This window comes from Spinacia oleracea, chromosome 6 (assembly GCF_020520425.1).
Source record: "Spinacia oleracea cultivar Varoflay chromosome 6, BTI_SOV_V1, whole genome shotgun sequence".
Classification (NCBI taxonomy): domain Eukaryota; kingdom Viridiplantae; phylum Streptophyta; class Magnoliopsida; order Caryophyllales; family Amaranthaceae; genus Spinacia; species Spinacia oleracea.
This window is the reverse complement of record NC_079492.1, coordinates 127,511,817-127,533,411: the sequence shown is the minus strand read 5'-3', so window position 1 is coordinate 127,533,411 and position 21,595 is coordinate 127,511,817. Positions and strand designations below refer to the sequence as shown.

Below are 21,595 nucleotides of genomic sequence, written 5' to 3'. Positions count from 1 at the left end.
CCATTACTTGCTAATTACTATATACGGAGTACTACATGTATAATATGGTAATGCTTAGTTTTGATGGTACCTACTTGTTCCTATCTTCTTCTACAATCCAAATCAAGTTGATTTGATACTTGAATCTTGCGTTTGTTCATTAGATGTTAGAGATCGAGCTGCTAATTTGTTGTGAGAAATAAAAGAGTTGCACAAATATGATCAACACATACCTAAACCCTTTACAGTTGCATATCATGTCCACTAATTTAATTATTTACAGAAAGCAGCAAACTATTCATTTTACAAAGGCATCTTAAGAAATATACTCGGGAAAAACAAGGGGGAATTCTCTCCTTTTATTGCTCTTCCAAGAAGTTCAAAAAGAGGTATCTACTCTGTATCTATGTATGAGCGCTACACTTACAGGATCAGGTCTTGGTATCGCATTTGGTCATCTAAAGGGTTCCACGGGATCAGTCTCTTCAAGAAATACGGCAGCTTCAAAGCATTCTGCAGCATCTGCAACAGACGATTCGTTGTCTTCTTTGCAGAGCAATCCCAGGTTATACCAAGCAACATGATTAGTCCTGTCAAGCTTCAGCGCATTCATTAGGTAGCTCCTAATCACTGAATTATGCTTACAGTTGAGCTGTTTGAGTATCAAAGCTGAGGAGACTAAGCTTGGAACATAACATGGGTCGATATTTAAGGCCGTGTTGAAAGCATCAAGTGCTTGCTTGTAAAGGCCTTTTGCTTCATGAAATGAACCTGCACATAAATAATTACAACATGAATTATCAGATACTTAAAATATGTGGCTGAAGAGAATAGAATCGGTTCTAAAATTTTACAGGGTGGGTCTTCTGTTCTTTTCTTTTTCTGGCTTTGGGGAATGGTGAATGTAGCAGTAAAGCTCATTTGCAGAATGGTAACTAGCATAGGTCATATGCAAATGCAACATCTTCTGCGTGTTTTTATGAATAGTCTGGTAGTAGTTCATACACCAAAATAAATAAATAAATAAGCATTTGTTACTTTCAAGTCTCCGTCATGTGCAATATGATTCATCTAAAATCAATCACACGAGTTACACCAGCTTATACGTATATCCCATAGGCCTAAACTTCCATACTTTCTCACTAAACAAATTCATGTAGTGCATAAGGCTAGGTACCTATCTCACCCTGTCACTCCAATAACATCCCATAATAACTAACCATGGTAGCCTACAAACTCCATACCGGCATACCGCAACAATGACAAAAAACTGGTTCAGTACTGAAGTTAACTGTCATTCTGAGCACCAAACTCTTAGGTTCTTATGAATTTGCCAATGAAACAAATTTAACAAGCATCAAGGAGAAAAAGAGTGGGAGAAAGAATTCAGATATCAGAAAGGACCTCCAAACAGTCATTTAGGGGAGGGAATTCCTTCCAGTTTAAATGTCACACTTGCTTTTATGAAAAAGGCTAAAATTCTGGCATGGTACAAAGTAAAATAACACTTCTAACCAGGAGTTAGACCTATCTATTGGTACGATTTGGCTTATCCGAGTATTGCAAATGATAAAATTTTAATAGGAAAATATAGAGAAAGTGCAAGGGACTATATATGTACCTATAATATGCCATCTGGAAGCACTATTAGGACTGATGGCCTTGGATTTAGACAGACAAATCTCAGCATCTTTCCAGTGTGATAAGTTGATATAAATACATGCCAGATCATGCCACGTTTGCAGTTCTAACTTCCAAACATGATTATCAATCTGTCAAAAAAAAACAAAGTTGTGAGCGCAAAAGACTAGTTAGACAGTTAATGCTTGATTCTTAAAACAACATACAGTCAGATTTTGATAATTTCAATTTGCAAGTAAATTGGCTGCAGACCAGATTGGAAATCCTTCCATCAGGGATGCACTGCATCTATTAATATAGTATCCTTGAAAAATATACCTATTGCACCTTTTTTTAGGGTATCTCACCCGGCAATCCAGAGCCTACTAGACTCTGACTATTCCGGATTAGAGCGGCCCCTATTGCACGTTGAACCTGTGTATATGAAGGTGTAAACAATTCACATACACAAACACGCACACGCATACAAAGTGCATACAGAAATTCCTAAGATGTATTGTTGCAAATAACTCCTACTGTACCTATAACTACAGAAGCAACCAATTCACAAGCACGAACATGGAGAATTTTGTTCAAAAGCGGTTATCTTTTCCAATTTCTATCATCATGCAGATTAAAAAATAATAAGCGAATACAGCTAAGGAGAGCAAGCTAATAGACACTGAAAAGTACCTTCGGAGATCCAGAGCTCTTCTTTTTTACTTGTAAAACTGCAAGAAGTTTCATATACGTTTCAATAGCCTTTTTCAAATAACCCTGAGCAAATTGGAGTTTAGCTTTTGTTCTCAACAGCTCTCCCTGATCCCACTTCCCAGTCTGATCCAGAGCAGCATCTGTGACTGTTTCTGCATCAGCATAACATTTCTGCCCAGATAAAATCCGTGCTAACAGAAGCCATCCTCTAATATTAGTTCCACCTTCTAACTTCAGCAATTGCTTAGAATAATATACTGCAGGTTCCAACTTTCTCTGCAAAGCATACTGTAGACTTAGATGGTAAACAGATAAAGAGTCACTTAAGTTTGTCAAATTCCCAGTAGATTCCAGTGCCTGTAAAGCTTCCGACTGCCTAGTTACCCTCTCAGAATCAGAGACTGCTGATTCAGCATACTCTGAAAGTGACACTCCCAGCAAAGTGTACATACAACCTGCTGTAAGATGACACCTATCCTCCTTGAAAACTAGAGCTCTTTGAGCATAAGCAACCCCCTCTTCTGCCAAGCCAGGGTTTTCACTGCAGATTTTTGACGCTAATAGTAGGCCAGGGATATGATTCGGATCCTCTGAATGATGCAATAGCGTTTTTAGAAGATTTAAGGCAGAAAAAGTGTCATCATGTGCATGATAACAAAGAGCTAAAGTGTGGTACATTTCCTTTCTCTCAATAATCCCAGAAGGCAATGCTTCTATCACCCAGGCTAAGGCCTGGGGTTGATTAGCAACACTTAGAGCAAATGATAAATGTTCCACAATTGAGGGGTCCCACTCAATTTCTTTTCTAATCTGTTTTCTGAACAGAAGCAGTAGCAGCAGACTAGCCTCTTCTAGATTGCTTTTAGGTACAAACGAACTATCCTTTTGTGAACGCAAACTCGGCGGACTTGCCTCGCCACCACTATATAACAGATAAACAGAAAACTCTTTCTGTATCCTAGCAGAAGTTTCAGCGTCAAGATTCCAACGATGCAGAAGGGCTTTCCGGTAAGACAAAATTGCATCATGCGGACAATCAGCAAGCTTCCATAGTTCTGGAAGAAACTCCACAGCCCTGATCAGAGTCTCCTGCAATTTAGAGTCAGCACCAAAGTTTTCAGGCAAGCCAGCAGGTAATGACGATTCAACAATGTCCAGAATAACTTTGCATGATTGAGCAGCTTCTGTACAAAAACGAATGAAAAATAATATTAGCTAGGAAATGAAGGTCTGGTTCCTCCAAAGCCCAAATAAAATGTTTCCACCACCAATTATTCTATAGCACTTCAAGAATACAGAATACACTTCCATACAATCATCGCCAACAAAAAAAAATCAAGCAGATAGATGGCAACTTAAAGAAATGCTGAATCCATGGAACCCAGTAAATATACCTAATAATTTCTTACTTTAGATTCAGGAAACTAATTTTGTGATTAGCAAGACTATGAGGCCAATAGTCATTTTTCCAAAACATCCAATTATCCCTATATACCCAAAGAAGGAGAAGTCATGGCAAAGAGACAAAGGGACTGCAATGATTTTGCTTTGAGTAAAGCAAGCGTTCTGAAGAAATACCTTTAGACCTCTCAAGGGACTGCAATGATTTTGCTTTGAGTAACATGGCCTCGAAAAACAGATTCACAGCATGTAATGACATTGGTGGGGCGGGATCACTACGAGACCTCCTTTTTGGACGATCTCTTATTCTGGAAAGAGTAAGTTTGATCCTGGGAGTCACTGAGGTAATATCAATCCCTTCAAATACACGTACAGCTTGCTCTATGTTTCCTTTCTGATACTCGTATTTTCCTAACAACGCTCTTGCTTCCTGAAAATTAGAATATTATTCAGCTTAAAAAATTATTCATCGTCACTAATCACTGGCTCCTATATTAACAGATAACAAGCACAACTTTCACATATTTTGATATGAATCAAACAACACAAAAGGCCAACGAACTTCCTTTGAATTTGAAGCTACTGAAGCTACTCTACAAGGAAACTCATGCAATTCAACAAGTAGTTTTTAGCCCAAGACATGAAATCATTGTCCTCAACTAGGATCCGATACAGTGTAACATTTATGACAAGTGTCAACCAACAGAATGACAAACCTTGATTACCATTAGAGTTTCTCATCATCCATCTGATTTTCTGAATGAAGCAAAATCAACATTCTAGAGAAGAACACAGGAAAAACAAACCTCATAGTTAAGACCACCACCTTCACGAAGTGATGACTCGGCTTCTTCTATGTTGACAGTATCAGGCCTTGGCTGGACATCATCAAAAGAATCAGACAACTTCAAAATTTCATCCACTCTCATCTGGTCTTTAGAAGAGAAGCACTGCATTATACTCGAATTATTCCAGCAACCACTACTCTTCTTCAGCCCTTTGACAGATTTGTTGTTACTCATATTGCTCAAAACTCCGATGACTTCTGCCACAACCACATCAAACAAGATCAACATCAAGACCAAGAGAAGTCTCTCAATAACCACATGAATAGAAATGATTTTGATACAATCTCCAAAAATAGAGCTACCAAGTCAATAGCTCAACAGTACAAACGAAATTGAACTCTTAAATAAGTAGAGCAACTGATGATAATACTAAATTGCAAATACGTAGTTAGAACAGAACATTTGAAATTATCAAAATTATGATACCTATTTTTTAAAATAAAAAATTTCCTCAAAAACCCATCATAAATCCTGAAAACCCATGAAAACCCAGATGGGAAAAAGATGATGTAACTCAAAGATCAAGCCAATACACTATAACATAACATTCAGCATGATCAAAATTATGAACACCCGTTTTACATGAACTACCAGAAACCGATCATAAATCCTCAAAAACCCATGAAAACCTCACATAGAAAACAGATAATAGAACTCCAAAATCAACCCAAACAACTTCCACAATAAATAATTTGTTTTTAAAAAAAAAAACTCACAAATTAATCGAGAGAAATGGCACAAAATTCAGAATAAAATCATCCAAAAGTACCTAGAGTACAACAAAAATCATCATAAAAATTCACTAATTTTACTCGAAATTAGGATTATAGAACCAACCTGTTGCCGGAAAAAGGAAAAGTGGGGGACAGTGTGCAGAGATGAGCAAAACAGACAGTGCCAGAAAAGATGGTGCCCATCTCTTAAATTGATTTGGCCCTTCAATTAATTCTTCATTGACACTGTTTGATTGCCTTTTTGAAGGATTCTCTTGTTTGATCAAAAAACCAATCAAGAACAATGAATTTTTCTTCACTTTTTCAATTATTTAATCTGATTTTTAACTATTCTTTTTATGCAGGTAAGCGGCAAGACCCTTTTTCGCTTTGTTGCCTGGAGAGGATGTTTAGGGAATTGTGAAAATGTAGTTGTTGTAACGTAAAGGGAAAGATTTTGTGAGCTCAGCCTTTCTTTTTCTATTTGGAATTTTATCTTGGGAGTTGTGTCAAATGTAAACCGATTTTCTTCGCATTTTGGCACTAAAAATTGATTTATCGCATTCATTTCATATGTAAACAAATTAGAGAGTGATGATAGCTTAGTTGGTTAGAGTTTTCATCCCGGTTCCAGGTAATTTTGGGATCGATTCTCATTTTCGTCCTTGTGGCTCATTTGCACACCAAAAAAAAAAAATCTAAACAAAATAAATTTTTAGCCTGTTCGACGCACGGACTCTAATAAATTGTTAAGTTAAAGTAACACTCTATTTTTTTTTATTAGAGTGTTTGATTTTGGATGAAGTTGTATATTGGATTAGTGTTTGATTTGGATTTATTTTTATTTTAGATTGGTGTTTGATTTGGATGAATTTCATTTTAGATTTATTTTTTGATCATTTGAGTATTTGATTTTGGATGGAGTTGTATATATTAGTACTCCGTAATTAATTAATTAAACTATTTACGTCGCACCTAATTAATTATCTACGTGACACTTAATTTTTATAAATAAAAAATAAATTAGAAATATTATTTTTCATTGACCGAAATCAATAGTAATCCTAGGTGACGCTATATATATATATATATATGTATGTGTGTGTTCGGTAGTCTACTCAAATGAAATATACCAAAGTCAGGTGTTGTTTTCTTTCAATTTATTTCTTAAATTGGTTTTTCTTTTCCTTATTTGCGTTTGTTTATTGTCAAATATCTCTGATAGCATAACACCAGTACTATTGAGTATGAATCTAAGAAAATCCCACTTCATAATACCTTTTTTTGACATAACATTTTAATTTATCAAAAGGTCTTGCGCGCACAAGGTGTACAATAAATTTATTGTACACCAAGATAACTTTTATGCAGTTTTTTTGTAACTTTAACCTACTTTTTTGTAACTTTTATATTATAAAATAAAAAGTTGATAAATAAACATTTCAAGTGGTTAAATGATTAATTTATACATTATTATTGATTTTGAAGAAATAATTTTTATTTAAATGAAAAAAACTTATCACCAAAAATAGATAACTTTTACATATATAAAGGTAACTTTTAAGCATTTTGAGTCAACTTTTACTCCGGTGTACGATATTTATTGTACACCACTTGTAAATAAGAATTTGTGTTAATTTATAACATTTTATTTCTTATAGTGTACTCCCTCCGCTTCTTATTGTTGTATCCGTTTCCATTTTAAGCGTTTCATATTGTTCTATCCATTTAGAATCTATTCTATTTTTGGACATACATTTTATCCTAAAATACCCTTACATTTCTATCTAATTACCAAAATACCTAAAGATTCTACCCATATTCCAACTTAATTTTCCCCACCCACAATATTTAATTCTTTTCCCTTTCCCATATACCCACTCTCACCCCTCCTTTATCACCCATTATTATCACTCATCTCTCTTACCTTATTTTTTTTATTATTTTCTCACTCCTTTATTTATTATAATCTCTTACACTCAATCATTTCTCTTACACCCAATCATTACACTTATACGGTTATACCCATACAAACCAATATTCCAATTTTCTTAAAAACCACACCAAATTCCAAATGGATACATCAAAAAGAAATGGAGGGAGTACAAAACATGTCAAAGTTTAGTGAAATTGAATAATCCAATTAGATTAGACTAGATGAGGAATATTCAAACCAAGCTAAATATAAATTTATACTACCTCCGTTCCTAAATGATCTTTACGGTTACTATTTGCACAGTAATTAAGGAATTTTGGTAAACATGTGATGATGGGGTAACAAATGAAAAATGAGTGGCTATAAATTGTCCAACAATGTGAGTGGGTGGAAACTAATATTAAAGTATTGTGAGTGAGTTATTTATGGTGGGCCAAATAGGAGTAAAAATGGAATAAAGTAGGAGTGTAAAGAACTTTCAGGAACGGACTAAAACGGAAAGCGTAAAGAACTTTTAGGAACGGAGGTAGTACTTTATATAAATTGGTTCACAAATTCTTATTTATAATGGGTGTATAATAAATATTGTACACCGGAGTAAAAGTTGACTCAAAATGCTTAAAAGTTATATTTATATATGTAAAAGTTATCTATTTTTTAGTGATAAATTTTTTCATTTGAATAAAAAAAAATTCTTCAAAATCACTAATAATGTATAAATTAATCATTTAACCCTTTAAAATGTTTATCTATCAACATTTTAATTATATAATATAAAAGTTACAGAAAAATAGGTTAAAGTTACAAAAAACTGCATAAAAGTTATCTTGGTGTACAATAAATTTATTGTACACCTTGTGCGCGCAAGACCTTTTGAAATTGGTTTATTGAGTGTCATGTTTTGACTTTTCAAAGTCAAAGTTTATATTTTTTTTTGCCTTATTTTTGTTGAACGTACTGAGTTAAACAATATCAAAGAGACCTTTGGTACCATTTGTTTTGATTTATATGTTCAACACAAAAAATGTATAAAAATTTAATGATATAAAAAAAAATTGATTTATATTTTCAGCACAAAAAATGTATAAATTTGTAATGATACATAAAAAAAACAGAAACTTTTGTGTGAGACCGCCTCACAGGAAAGACCGCCTTGTTGGCAGTCTTGCTGGCAGCCATGTTGGCGCATGTGCTGACATCAGCATGTAATTTTTTTTAAAATTTCTTTTTTTTCAAAAAAAAATTTAAAATTTTTTTTTTCGAATTTTTTTTTTTTTGATTTTTTTCCAGGTTTAACTAATTGGACTTCAGGCTTAACTAATTGGACTTCAAGCTTAACTAATTGGATTTCAGGCTTAACTAATTTGATTTCAGGCTTAAATTATTATTTTTTTATTCGAATTTTAAAAAAAAAAAATTTGAAAAATATTTTTTTCGATTTTTTTTTTCCAGGCTTAACTAATTGGATTTCCAGGCTTAACTAATTGGACTTCAGGCTTAACTAATTGGACTTTAAGCTTAACTAATTGGACTTCAAGCTTAACTAATTTGATTTCAGGCTTAAATTTTATTTTATTTTTTCGAAATTAAAATTGGTAAATTTTTTGGGTACTAACTAAACTAGTGTAAAACATAACTAAAAGAAATAAAATCATAACAAATTGAATAACAAAATAGTTAAGGTATAAAAACAAATAATTAAACTTATGAGTCGAATAGTTATTAATTTAAAACAAACTTATTAATAACTAAAACTCATAAAATATTAACTAATTAGTTGCAATGCTTAACTAATTGGTTTCAGTGCTTAACTAATTGGTTTCGTTGTATAACTAATTAGTTTCATTGTTTAACTAATTGAATCTCAAACTTAACTAATTAGTTCCAGTGGTTAACTTAATTAAATCCAGTGTATAACTAATTACTTCCAGTGCTTCACTAATTGGTTTCAGTTAATTTCTTGCATGGTTTAACTAATATGTTACATTGCTTAACTAATTTATTACATTGTTTAACTAATTGATTCCGAAACTTAACTTAATAGTTTAATTTTTTAACTAATTGATTCAATTGCTTAACTAATTAGTTTCAATTAGACCTGTCAAACGGGTCGGTCGGGTCGGGTTGTAAAAATTTACTTTCGGGTTCGGGTTGAATCGGGTCGGTCACTTTCGGGTTCGGGTTTACAAATGCTTGTTCAAGACCCAGAACTTTCGGGTTCGGGTCGACCCAACGGGTTGAGAGATTTTAAAACGCGCATTATATTTTCATTAATTTAGGTGAAAAATATACAAAATATTAGCACAAGTTAACAAATTTTCCTACGAAAGTTTATATTTTGTCAAATTCAATCATAAAATGGCGTATAATTCAAATTAAAATCATATTACACAGAACAATAGTAAAAACAACGTGTCTTTTATGCTTAAATTTTCTCATAATCTCATTTATTACTATAAATACAATGATTTTCAATCGGTCGGGTCTAAAACGGGTTCGGTTGGGTTTTGACCCATTCCTTTTCGGGTTGTTCGGGTTCGGATAAAATCGGGTTACAGGTCACAAAATCTTGTTCAGGACCCAGTATTTTCGGGTCGGGTTCGGGTCGGTTTTCGGGTCGGGTCGATTTTTGACAGCTCTAGTTTCAATGCTTAAAATTTTATATCTTAACTAAAACTCTGAAATTCGTTATCTAAAACTCAAAAATACATAACTAAAACTCAAAAAATCTTAACTAAAACCAAGAAAATCGTAACTTAAACTCGTGAAACTCAAAAAATCGTAAGTAAAGCCCTGAATTGAAACTAAAATATACGTAACTAAAACTCAAAAAACTTTCACTAAAACCAAGAAAATCGTAACTAAAACTGATAAATTCATAACTAAAACATAGAAAATCAGAAATTTTAAATTAAACTCGAAAATTCGTAACTAAAATTAGAAAATATTAACTAAATTTCAGAAAATCTTAACTAAAACTCAGAAATTTAATCTTAACTAAAAGATGATAATTCTTAACTAAAATGAAATAATTCTTAACTAAAACAACAATATTCGTAACTAAAACAAAATCAATTATAACTAAAAGAAGCATTCGAATCGAAATTAACTAAACCATCAACATTCTTAACTAAACCATCAACATTCTTAACTAAAAGAACCATATTCTTAACTGAAACAAAAGACCTAAAACTAATTAAATAACAGCAATCAATTGCTCATTCGTGACACCGCAAGTCTTAGCAGCCACCGCAAGGCTTCCATTCTGCATCAATTAGTCCGACTACCACACCAACAACATGAACAACACTGAGCACCAGCAAGTCCCGAGCACCGCAACTTCCAGCACCAGGGTGGCGGTTGTAGCCTCCACGGCAACCACCAGAAGCAACCACCAGCGGCAAATCCTCCTCCTGTCAGAAATTCAAAAATAGAAAAAACCTAAATCAAAAGAGGAAATTAGAAAAACCTAAACAATTCAATCGAAACGAAACATAAACCTAATCAAAACAAAAACAAAATCGCATACATAAAAATCAAAATCCAAAAAATCCGGCAACATGATAATTTCAGATAAATAAAATTAAAATCTACAGATTGTAGAAAATCAAACCTGTTTCCTTCGCCATTTATCATCATAATCGACTTCTACCTTCTTCTCTTTCCTTCGTCGTTCTACAACTTCTCGAATCTTGATGACCAGCGGCGACGAGATCAAAAATCAGTATGGCCGCGGCGAATCTTGCGGTGGCCTAAAACCTAAAATCATTGAAGCCGCAGCTTTGCGAGGAGGTGACCCGCGCAATGCCTCTAACACCCACGGCTCAACCCGTGCAACGCCAACTCGGAAGGCGACGACGGCAAGGACGGACACTTCTCCCTCATCTCTTTCCTTCGCCGTGCAGCTCCTTGCTTCCCTATCTCGTCGGCCACCGACTTCTTACGGCAAGAGAGCGGCTCTCCTCCTTCTTTTGATTCCTTCATCGCTATTCTCCATCATTTCGCGCTACTCGCCGGCCACCGTAATATCTCCGCTGGAAAGTGGAGGAGCTCCGCCGCCTGCTTCGTCATTTCCGTCATCAATTTTGATGAGAGTATGGCGGCGTTTAAGGAGAGAGACGGAGAGATTTGGAGGAGAGAGAAAGAAATTAGGGTTTTGAAATGAAAATGGGAAGAAAATGGGTATTTATATTTTCATAAAAAAAAAGTTTATAGTTCTGCCACGTCAGATTTTACGTGGCATGTTAGGCTGCCATCAAGGCGGTCTTTTTCGTAAGACCGCCTTATACAAAAGTTTGTATAAAAAAAAATAACAGGGGTCAAAGACCCTTGTAAGTCATGCAAAATCAAACGTGTCACTTAATTCGGGATGGGAGAATAAGATTTATACCATATCCATTTATTTCAGGTGAGTACAACTACTTAATTCGGCTTTGTTCAGTTTACTTTAAATTTTTCTGATCTGATTTGATTTATTATGATCCAAACATTTTTTTTGATAGATTAATCTAATGAACTTACCGATTAAATTTAAATTTTTTTACTCTCCCTGTTTTTTCTATGTATTATAAATTGACTTTTTGCACTATTCTTTTTTTTTTTTTTTGACGGGGAAGAACAATATCCATTAATAATAAGCCATACGGCATCTACAATGATAAAAAGGATCTGCATACCACAGATTCAAAGAAAATACATAACTGTTACAATCAAAACAATTACTATTCTGCATCCTAAAGCACATCTCGTACTCCACCGCTTCTAGCTTGACGCGAACAGTGATTTTCGATGATTTCACATCTTTCCAAGTAGAGCCCTTCGCAATCTGCGCACGAATTGTTATGATCGACGAGTTGATGATAAACCCTAAACCTGTATGAATCCAAATCTCCTTCCCAATTATTGAAACCTTAAAAAAAATCTCATCCATGAATGAGAATCAAGAACCTAGAAAACTCCAGGAGAAATCCAAATAAATTGGGAACAACCCAATAATAAATTGGGAACAAATCAACAGAAAAGAAACCAAAAACAAGAAAAAACATGAAAATAAAACAATGAAAAGCAAGAAGAAGGATCGGAAATAGTCTAATTTCCGAAGAAATTAGACTACTTTCGGCCTAAACAGCCAAGAAAATTGAAACCCTAAAAGATGAGAGAGAAGAGAGAAAAAGGAGAGGGAGAGAGAGGAGCGATATTTTTTTAAGTGCTAACTTCGATTGCTAACTTCGATTCGATATTTTTTTACCGATAATTTTTTTATAAAAAATGTTATCATGTAAGATAATGTTAAATTTGTCACAACGTTTTTCACAAATTTTACGCATGGACAATAAAAAATATTACTCCCTCCGTCCCTAAACAGGTGTCACTTATCGAGGATTGCAGGGTAATTAATAAAAATGAAAAGTGTGTAAGAAAACAATGATTGATAGTGTTTTTTTGGGAAAATGATTATTTATTGATAAAGTGGGATCCTACTACATGTACACCTAGTGTACAAGACATCTTGTACACCATGCTTTTCTATTGATTGAAATGACATATTTATTGTCTTTAATTCTCCTTTTTTAGTGGGTTTTATTATGTGTCAACAAATTTATGGTGATGTACAAAAGTGGAAAAAGTATATGTTCAAAAATTTAAAAATAGACACATATAAAAAAACACCACTTTATAAGTGACACATATTTAGGAACAGATGGAGGAATGGTCAAATCAACCGTAACACTTGTAATAAAAACCGCAGGGAGTGAAATAAAAATCAGAATTATTATAAACTTTTTAAAAAAGTACTATTACTATTACGAAGTACTATTATTATAATTATATGTGGTCCTGCTCGTACTTTCTTTCAATTAATTATTGATAGCTACTTTGGCAACCACAGGGTGTTGAATGTCAAAAAAAAAAAAAAAAAAAGTTTAGCAACGACTACAAACAACTAATCCAATAATGGTGTGTCACCCTATTTTTACACATTATCCCCAGACTCACCTCAAACTCACCTAACTCTTAAAATAATATTTTATGTATATTTTATTTTTTTTGGTACATTTTCTAAATAATATTGAAACTATGTTTTCTTACATATAAACAAAGTAGACCTGATCAAAAGGCGGGTCGGACCGGGTCGAGTACATAAAAATTTGTCCGTTATGTAGGGGCGGGGCGGGCCAAGCTTCGGGCCAATTTTGTATGCCCAAAACCCGCTATTTTGGGCTAAAAATAGCCGGCTTTTGAGCCAATTTCGGACCGACCAAATTTATAACTAAATTGTAGTTTTACGTTGTCCAAGCCCGTAAATTTTTAAAAACATTCGGGTCGGGCCAGACCTTCTGCCCAAAACCCGATAATTTTCGGACCGGGTCAGGTCGGGCCAACGGGTCGGGCCCATGTTGACCAGCTCTAAAATAACGTAATTTATGATTCGGGAAAAACATGAAAAAAAAACAGAAAATGTTAATTTCGATTTTTCTTCCGTACAAATTAGAAACAATAATACAACATATTAAATTCAAAAGATCTAAAACATAAATTTAAAGGCAAATGAAACAAAATAATACATAAACCATCAATAATTTAATTGGGTGAAATAAGATAAATTAAGTTTGATGGTGTGGCATGATTTGATTGGAGGAAAAAAAAAAGTGGAGTCTTAAGTGAGTCTTGAGTGAGTCTTGGATTTTCAAACTCACTTCAAGACTTGGTGTAGTCTTTTATCACATTATCCCAAGATTTAGGCTTGAGACTCACCTCAAGACTCACTTCAAGACTAGGGATAAACTCACCCTAAGCAACCCAACTATGAGAATAGTAGCGTTGTTACAAACAACAGCAAATAGTAATCCTTTAAAGACTAAGTTGAACTTCAAGTTGCCCACTACGCAAGTGAGAATAGAAAGGTTCCATTAGTCTCAACGGAAAACATTTTCAATGATAACATGAAAAATATTTGTTGTGCAACTTGCCAACTTGTACTTCGTCTAGTTTTTTACAAGAATAAAATGAAAGTTGAAAGGAACGGAGAGGAGAGGAGGCGAGAAGAAAGAAGGTAGAAATATGGCTTCCTTCCATACAGTCAGAAACTACACTCCACCCATTTAAAAACCGAACAAAGGGAATTGGCAAACTTTCCACCCAACCAAACACTCTTTTAACTTCTATCATTGACAATCTATCAAAGCTTTTGACTCTTTTGTGTTCTCATTTCCAAATAGAAAAATTGATCATTTCATTCTTACGAAATAAACAACATTGGATATTTGGATTCAAGCTCTTTCACTACATTCAAGCTCTATCGTAAGATTAAGATTAAGATTAAGATTAAGATTAAGAAGTTCTTTTTCTCCATATGGATCTGTTGAAATTTGGTCCTGAATATCAAAATTGCTTAACTGACATATTCAAGAAAATAACCTATAGGGAAACAAGACATCAAGGCTCGTCAATTAGAGATCGCAATTTTTCCCGGAATGCTGGTGCTTTGTCTGCCTCAACAGCCATCACAAGCCCCATCAGTCTATAATTTTTTAACTGCATCCACAATCATCGACAAACAAGCTAAAACAGTCAGAATTGCTGCCAAATAATCCTGAACACACCTTATAAGACTAAGTATTTAACTTGCATGGGTGAAAAAGGATAGGAAGGAATGTATCATGATATCCTATAGTTATCTTAAGTATCCAGATCAAAATAGAACATTGAGGAACTACAAGAACAAGTGGGAAAATGAAGAAAAAAAGCGAATACCAAGAAAGATGTGCAAGGGAAGGTTTCAAACTGACCTCTTGACTTGCTGGAGGCTGAATGTGCAAAGGGAAAGTAAATGACCATGAACAAAGCTGAAAACCCCATTAAGAAATCATCAAAAAGAAGTTCAGGAAGTGATTAAATTCACATTAAGACAAAGGCCTTGGATTGGTGAAAACCTCGAAGAAAAGTTCATCTTCTGGCTTTACATATATTATATCCTCGTCATTGCTACTACTAGTAGATCCCTTCTTATTTTGTGCTTTCTTCTGCAACAAGCAGAACAGTAGGAGAATGCAAAAGATAAATGAATATCAGAACTGCAAACTGCAATGAATTCCTGAAGAGTTATAAAGAAAGAACAGTATTGAATTACCTTATATATTCTGGTGAGCAGTAGATAATGTTTGAAGCGAAATGACTCACGGAGATCTTTCGTTGGCTTAAATTATCGCAAAATAAAAATACGACTTGTTTAGATCACCATCCGTCAAAATAGATAAGAAATACAAGCAAGAAACAAGCTTCTACATATAATTACCTCATCTTCAGTAGCCCATGAAATTTCATCAAAAAGGGAATTGTAAAGATGTGGCAAAAGTTGGGGAGGAAGATTCATGACACGCTGGGAAACCAATAGACCAACATGGTCAGCTTGGTCTTCTAGAAGTCTCTTTAGCTCCCCAACTGTATTCTTTTCCCCGCATACTTTGAGCAAGTAGTCTCTAACTTCATTGATACACTTATTATCCTGCCATCACAAGAACCCAAAATCATAACTAGTTAATTCATTATGATCGATTGAGAAATGGTGGCTTCTTGAATTTCGTGGTAGATGTATCAGAACAATTTGACCAATCAGACAATTTCAAGGGTCCTTAATGAAATTCTAAAGGAGCAAGCCACGCCATGGCAAGTAATCAAGAAGTGGTATTGAGACGCCTGTTGTTACCTTATATCTTCCCAAGTTCAAAGCTGTAAGAAGTGCAAACAATCCCTCATCTTCATCATCCTCTATCTTGACCACAGAGCCCACTGTCGTTTGCGCTAATATTAAGTCTACAAAACCACTCACATCCCACTGCTTATCATCAAGATAGCTCTGTAGCAACATCTTCACTCCGTGAAAGTCATCAGGCTTTGGGTCAAAAAAGGCAAAATCTGCTTGGATTATTTCCTTTGAAAATAATTCAAAAGAAGGGTAAAATGGTCAGGGGAAATAAGGACTATTTGAACGGCAGCGTGCAGCTAAAATGGAGAATAACAACAACCAACAAAGGAATTCTTACTTCAGGTGCTTCTTCTTCAGAAGTTTCAGATTCTGAATCGTTCTCCCTCAAACTGTGCTTGCTACTAGATTTATCGGCTGAAAATGTATAATAGAAAAGATTTTCAAAAGTCACATGAACCGCAAAACACAAATAGAAAGAACAAGGCTCCTCAAATACAGGAAAAAAATTACTAGAAAAGACACCTAATAACTTTGATGTTCTGTCAGATTTTGAAATAGAAACTTTGTCCTTTGATGAACAAGCTGTTGCAACTCTAGTCACTGAACGAGCAAATGGAGAAAATGCGAAAGGTCGAGGCACTAGCTGGCCACTTCTTCGTGGTTTTCGAGGCATCCCCTTTATTTCTGCAGTTAAGTAAAAAAATTGGTCAAAATACATCTTAAAACTTCAAATTTTTATTCTCACATCTTTCATCTTTCGAAATGAAAATTCAACGGGCATAAACATAATTCAGAGGAAAGAATTTCACAGAAGGTGCTATGTTTATTTGGTCCAAATAGACAGTGCTACGTAACAAGCAAAACTCAAAGGTAATCTCATATAAAACTCAGACATCCATAGGACACAAACTGAGGACCTCTAACTATCTCAGCTAACATCCAAGGCATGAGCAGGTCCATGTTATAAAACAAAGACCAATCGTTTCCATTGGGTTTCTTAGAATCTTAAATAAATATAAGTACATGAGTTGTTAGCTAGAATGTCTACCAGACAATAAACAACAGAGAAAAGGTCAAGCAGAACCATATAAGTACCAAAATCCAAACACTAGTAGAACAATAGAGAAGAGACTCATACACATTCGGCAATGAAGAAGATGCCTGTATTTTTATCCCTTATGACGTGATCCTAAATACCCGGGGTAGATATAAATGTCAGTGCATACAGAATTCAGTGTCATGGTATTGAATCCCGACCCATCACCGCATTGTGACCACATTGCAAAAGGTTTTTGAACCGAGATGTTACTGCAACAGCTGAAAACCATGCACATTGTCCGCGTAAGTGGTTACGCAATCATGACTTCAACTGAGATTTAAAACCATACTCAATGTTCCATCCTCCGAGCAATATTCCAATCCCACCATGTCAACAAGCACGGCTACAATGTGAGTTAGGTTAGTCAGCCCATGGCTCAACTGTTTACTCAATACAGTGGTTATGCCGTAATTTCTTCATCTTATAGTTCTAGTAATTCACATTTCACAGTATGTAATAATTACCATCTTCAATCATATTCCTTTTTTTGTAATAGTTAGAATCCATTAGACGAAAGTTTCTCAAGCTTGTCATACATGAAAACAAACTCATTACTCAAAACAGTAAGCCCAATACGTATTTACACATCCAGAGCGCCGCAGTTAGCAACACCAATCAAGTTGAAACTCAATACATTAAAACCTAATCAACTAGCTACAACCATCGAAATAATATTCATTGCACCCGTTATTTCGAGCCAGAACTCACCACATCAGTACATCACCTCTTAGAAAAACTGACACTCATCAGAGAATTTTTTGAAACATTGCCTTCTAAGAAACAGGGACGAACATTGAATTCAAATATCCCCTTCAACCCATCGCCTCGAAAATCCACCTATGTGGGTTTGTTTTGTCTACATTAATGCATTACGAATTACAATTGATTTGCAGAATCACAAAAAAACACTCTGCGAAATCACTCCAAACCAAATCAAACACCAAGAAACCAACAACCACTATGGAAATTTAACCAATAAGAGCTGTCCCTGAGACAGGACAGTAGGGTGCCCAGCCTCGCTAGGGAGAAAAGGAAAATGCAATTTTCACAGTTTTTCCTCCTAACATAAAAGGGTTATGAAAAAAAAAGCCAGCAAATTAGGCTGAATGGTTGAAGTGGTTCAATGGTATTGAGGCCTTATTAATCATCAAACTTCTTGGCATCAGGCGTCAAATCTAACCTAATACACTATTTCCTCATAAACAAAACCCCCACACTACCTACATTTCTCAAGCTCAGAATTCTAATTTTTTAAAAAATTGCCCAAATTCTTATTCAATCAAATTCATAAATATATAAAATATAAATAAATTCAATCAAACTTAGTTTGTTATACCCTTAAATTATTGCTCATTTCTATTCTGCTATACACCGGAAAAATACAAATAAAATCAATAAAAATATAAATAAAATCCACAGAAATATCCAGATAAATAGACTAGTGAAGAAAATGAATGCGGAAAAGAAGATATACACTGTGGAGAACACCAAGAATAACAGCGGCAGAAAAGGAGTGGTGGTTGGAATTCCCGAAATTGAAAATTCACAACGCCGACTAAGTAGTTAGGGTTGGAGGAGGAATTACTCGAGGAAGGAGATGAGAGCAGTGCGAGTTGGAGTCTGAGGAGATGGGAAATTCATTTCAAATTAATTTCTTTCTACAAAAGCAAATTCAAGCAAGAAGCGTGAACAAAAAACACTCTTTTATCCACTCCACCAAAGGTCAAAAATATCCGCTTACCCAACATGGCAACATCTAACTCACCAAGTCACCGTAATGGATATAAGTTTCATTTCCCTTTTATTACCTCATAATCAACCCATTAAAAAAGAATGCCTTTTCCTTCCAATCAAAACAAATGAGCCGATGAAAATTTTCTATCTCCTAAAACTTTACTTTGCACTCCCTTCCCCCACCAACTCACAGCAAAGAAAATATCATCCAGTCTAATAAAAATACAAGGACTAACTAGTCATGCTAATCCATGGTGAATGTCACCAAATAATTCTAGTTGTAACGGTTAATCAATCAAGCAGCGGCAAAAGGGGTTCCCAAAACTCTTTCACTTTCTCCCTTTCTTACATGACTCCTCTCAATGAGATTAGTGTAAAGTAAGGCCTGATTTTTCCTGGCTTAATGTCAAACATATAAGCTCAATCTCGCATTTTCGCTGCCTCATGTCAAGCTCACCACACTTTTTTTAGGCTCAGCTACAAGCTCGGAAGCTCCGGAAATAACTAAAACTAAAATTATGTTATTCAAAATTATACCAAACGAATAAAACGTTTCGCATGCTCATTGAACAATCTTCAAGACCATAAACAAACACTTGAGTAAGGACAGATCAAACCAAAAATAATCAACGAGTGAATTTGCACATTTTTCTTCAAAATTCAGAAGACAACAGTGATAAAACTCCGTAGTAACTAAAATCCAAGTTCTCAATCTAAATTATCTGAATTAGAAGACCCTAAGAGAAAAGCCTAAATTAGGGGATTGCTTGACTAATTCACTGCACCAGAAACTAAAATTGAAAACCCTAGCTCGCAATTGTCAGTCGACATTTCCCCACAGTTTCGTCCCCCCATTAACCTGATATTCTCCAATATCAACACATCAATATGTAAGTATCAAAATATAAATTGAAGGGATCAAACAAATGCGCAAACCAACTAAATTATTCGACAAAATATAGCATAAAAGTTAATTGAAACATCAGAAATTGTAAACCTAATTAGCCAAAAAGAGAACACAATAGAACAGCTGCTAACCTTGAGAAGAGCAAAAGGGGCGGCGAAGAGGAGAGTAGGGGAGTTCAGTAGAGACTAGAGACAGACGATGGGCGTGTGTTTTAGTCCTTGTTCACCACGATTTTCGAAACAGAAATGTACGGAGCATGTATTTGTTTTTGTTTTTTTTTTTTTTTTTTCTTTTGGGCAGAAGGAAAACAAACCAAACCAAACTAGTCCTTTTTTCTAGCCTTAATAGCTAGATTATGGGCTCTAGTTACGTAGACTCTATCCACTTTTGAGATACATAAATAATTTAATGTACTATAATTAACACTTTTTAGTTTTTGGTTTTTCTGGCTCTATAAGTCATATGATTTAGATTGAATTACGAACTAAAAAATAGTCATAACTATTGTAATCATGTTAATTATGAAAACTGACAACAAAAAACTGAAAACTTTTTTTTTCTGGTTTTATATTTTGGTTTTTAGTTTTATAAACAAAAATAAAGCTGGAAACAAAAAACGATATTGAACGAGCCCTAACAATATGAGAGATTAAGCTGCGAATCTCCGACTTCACCTTGCTTGGCCAATAAAATGCACGAACCAACTCCGCACAACCAGTGTACACCTTGTATATCACTCAGACCAAGCAGAGAGACCTTGTATATCCTAGCAGAGAGACCTTGTATGCCACTCAAACCAAGCCACAACGCCATTGTTTCAGCCTGCATAGGCGTAGCAGCAAGAATATGTTGTCGGCCTTCCCTCACACTGCCTTCCCATGTTGCATACCAGCCAGCCCCTGCTCTCCCCTCCACCCTGCTCGCATACTTGATCTTTTTCCAAGCTCCGTCTATCTCCATTATTGCCGAAGGGCCGGGGCACCTGAACTACACCCACAAGACCAAAATCCCCCTGCATACACAACTGTATTGCTTGTTAGGTTGCGCGTACGACCCCTCTTCTTTCCTTCCATGAAAGACCAACATCTAGTGTAGTTTTCTCCCTTGAAGTAGCTGATAGGACGATTTAAGGAAATATAGCCCATTCACAATTGGGTGCCAGTACTCTAAATCTTCCTAATCCATCTTGCTAACGTGAATTGCCATGATCTTTCTAGTTGTAGCGGTGTCGAAAGAACCCCATACTAGTGTAGGGTTCCAACACTTATCTTCCATCATGAGGTCTGCAACCCTGTCTGCAACCCTCATAATGCTTGTGCCTGCACCCCTATTTTTCTTAACTTGCTCACCATTCACCCATTTATGCTCTTCTATACTCACTGACATGCCATCCCCTACACACATACCCACCCCCTCTTTTAGGGCTCTTGATGCTCAAAACATGCTTCTAAAGCCCCAAGACGGCAGACGAAGGTTAATGATCTGTTTATCTTTTGTAATGGGGGAGACCTTGTATTTTCCTTGTAATGACTCGACTGACAAGAAGTTGCGGGTTTTTATGGATCCTCCATGCTTGTTTACCGACTAGAGCAGTATTCAGATGCTCTATATTTTTTATCCCTAAACCTCCTTCAGGCACGTGCTTCTCCAACAAAGCTCTACTCCTCCAATAGATGGGTCGTTTATCACTCGATGTAGCCCACCAGAACTTTGTGGACAAGCTCGTGATCTTCCTTAAGATTTTCTTAGGAACCATATAAAGGGAAATCACATGGGAAGTCATTGCCACAATTATGCTATTTACCAAAATCAGCTTAACTGCCTAGGAGAGGGTGATGAACTTCCACGATGAGATTGTTTTTGCTATCCGTTCCACAATGAACTCGAACTGTTGAGAGCTCCTACCATCCACATCCATCGGGCATCCCAAATATAAA

General features: G+C 35.2%; 2 protein-coding genes across 5 annotated transcripts; both read right to left on the bottom strand.

The window, feature by feature from the left end:
• Nucleotides 1-227: 227 nt before the first annotated feature.
• LOC110787083 (protein NPGR2) lies at nt 228-5,784 on the bottom strand. Of its 3 annotated transcripts, none has more exons than XM_021991654.2 (6): nt 5,400-5,778; nt 4,521-4,759; nt 3,892-4,144; nt 2,293-3,497; nt 1,601-1,751; nt 228-750 (listed from the first exon to the last, which is right to left on the bottom strand). In XM_021991654.2, exons 2-6 carry the CDS (start codon nt 4,734-4,736, stop codon nt 434-436), a joined length of 2,142 nt encoding a protein of 713 aa, XP_021847346.1. In that variant the 5' UTR covers nt 4,737-4,759; nt 5,400-5,778; the 3' UTR covers nt 228-433. The 3 variants fall into 3 exon arrangements, with proteins under 3 accessions (XP_021847346.1, XP_021847349.1, XP_021847350.1); XM_021991657.2 differs by having other exon boundaries at nt 4,521-4,756; XM_021991658.2 differs by lacking the exon at nt 228-750 and adding an exon at nt 1,939-2,034 and having other exon boundaries at nt 1,613-1,751; nt 5,400-5,784.
• An 8,596-nt stretch (nt 5,785-14,380) lies between these two features.
• LOC110787084 (protein BCCIP homolog) lies at nt 14,381-19,953 on the bottom strand. 2 transcript variants are annotated; one of them, XM_021991659.2, is made up of 9 exons: nt 19,790-19,953; nt 16,441-16,602; nt 16,256-16,332; nt 15,919-16,143; nt 15,508-15,717; nt 15,343-15,408; nt 15,146-15,235; nt 15,002-15,058; nt 14,381-14,747 (listed from the first exon to the last, which is right to left on the bottom strand). In XM_021991659.2, exons 2-9 carry the CDS (start codon nt 16,589-16,591, stop codon nt 14,649-14,651), a joined length of 975 nt encoding a protein of 324 aa, XP_021847351.1. In that variant the 5' UTR covers nt 16,592-16,602; nt 19,790-19,953; the 3' UTR covers nt 14,381-14,648. The 2 variants fall into 2 exon arrangements, with proteins under 2 accessions (XP_021847351.1, XP_056689105.1); XM_056833127.1 differs by lacking the exon at nt 19,790-19,953 and adding an exon at nt 17,057-17,081.
• Nucleotides 19,954-21,595: the final 1,642 nt, after the last annotated feature.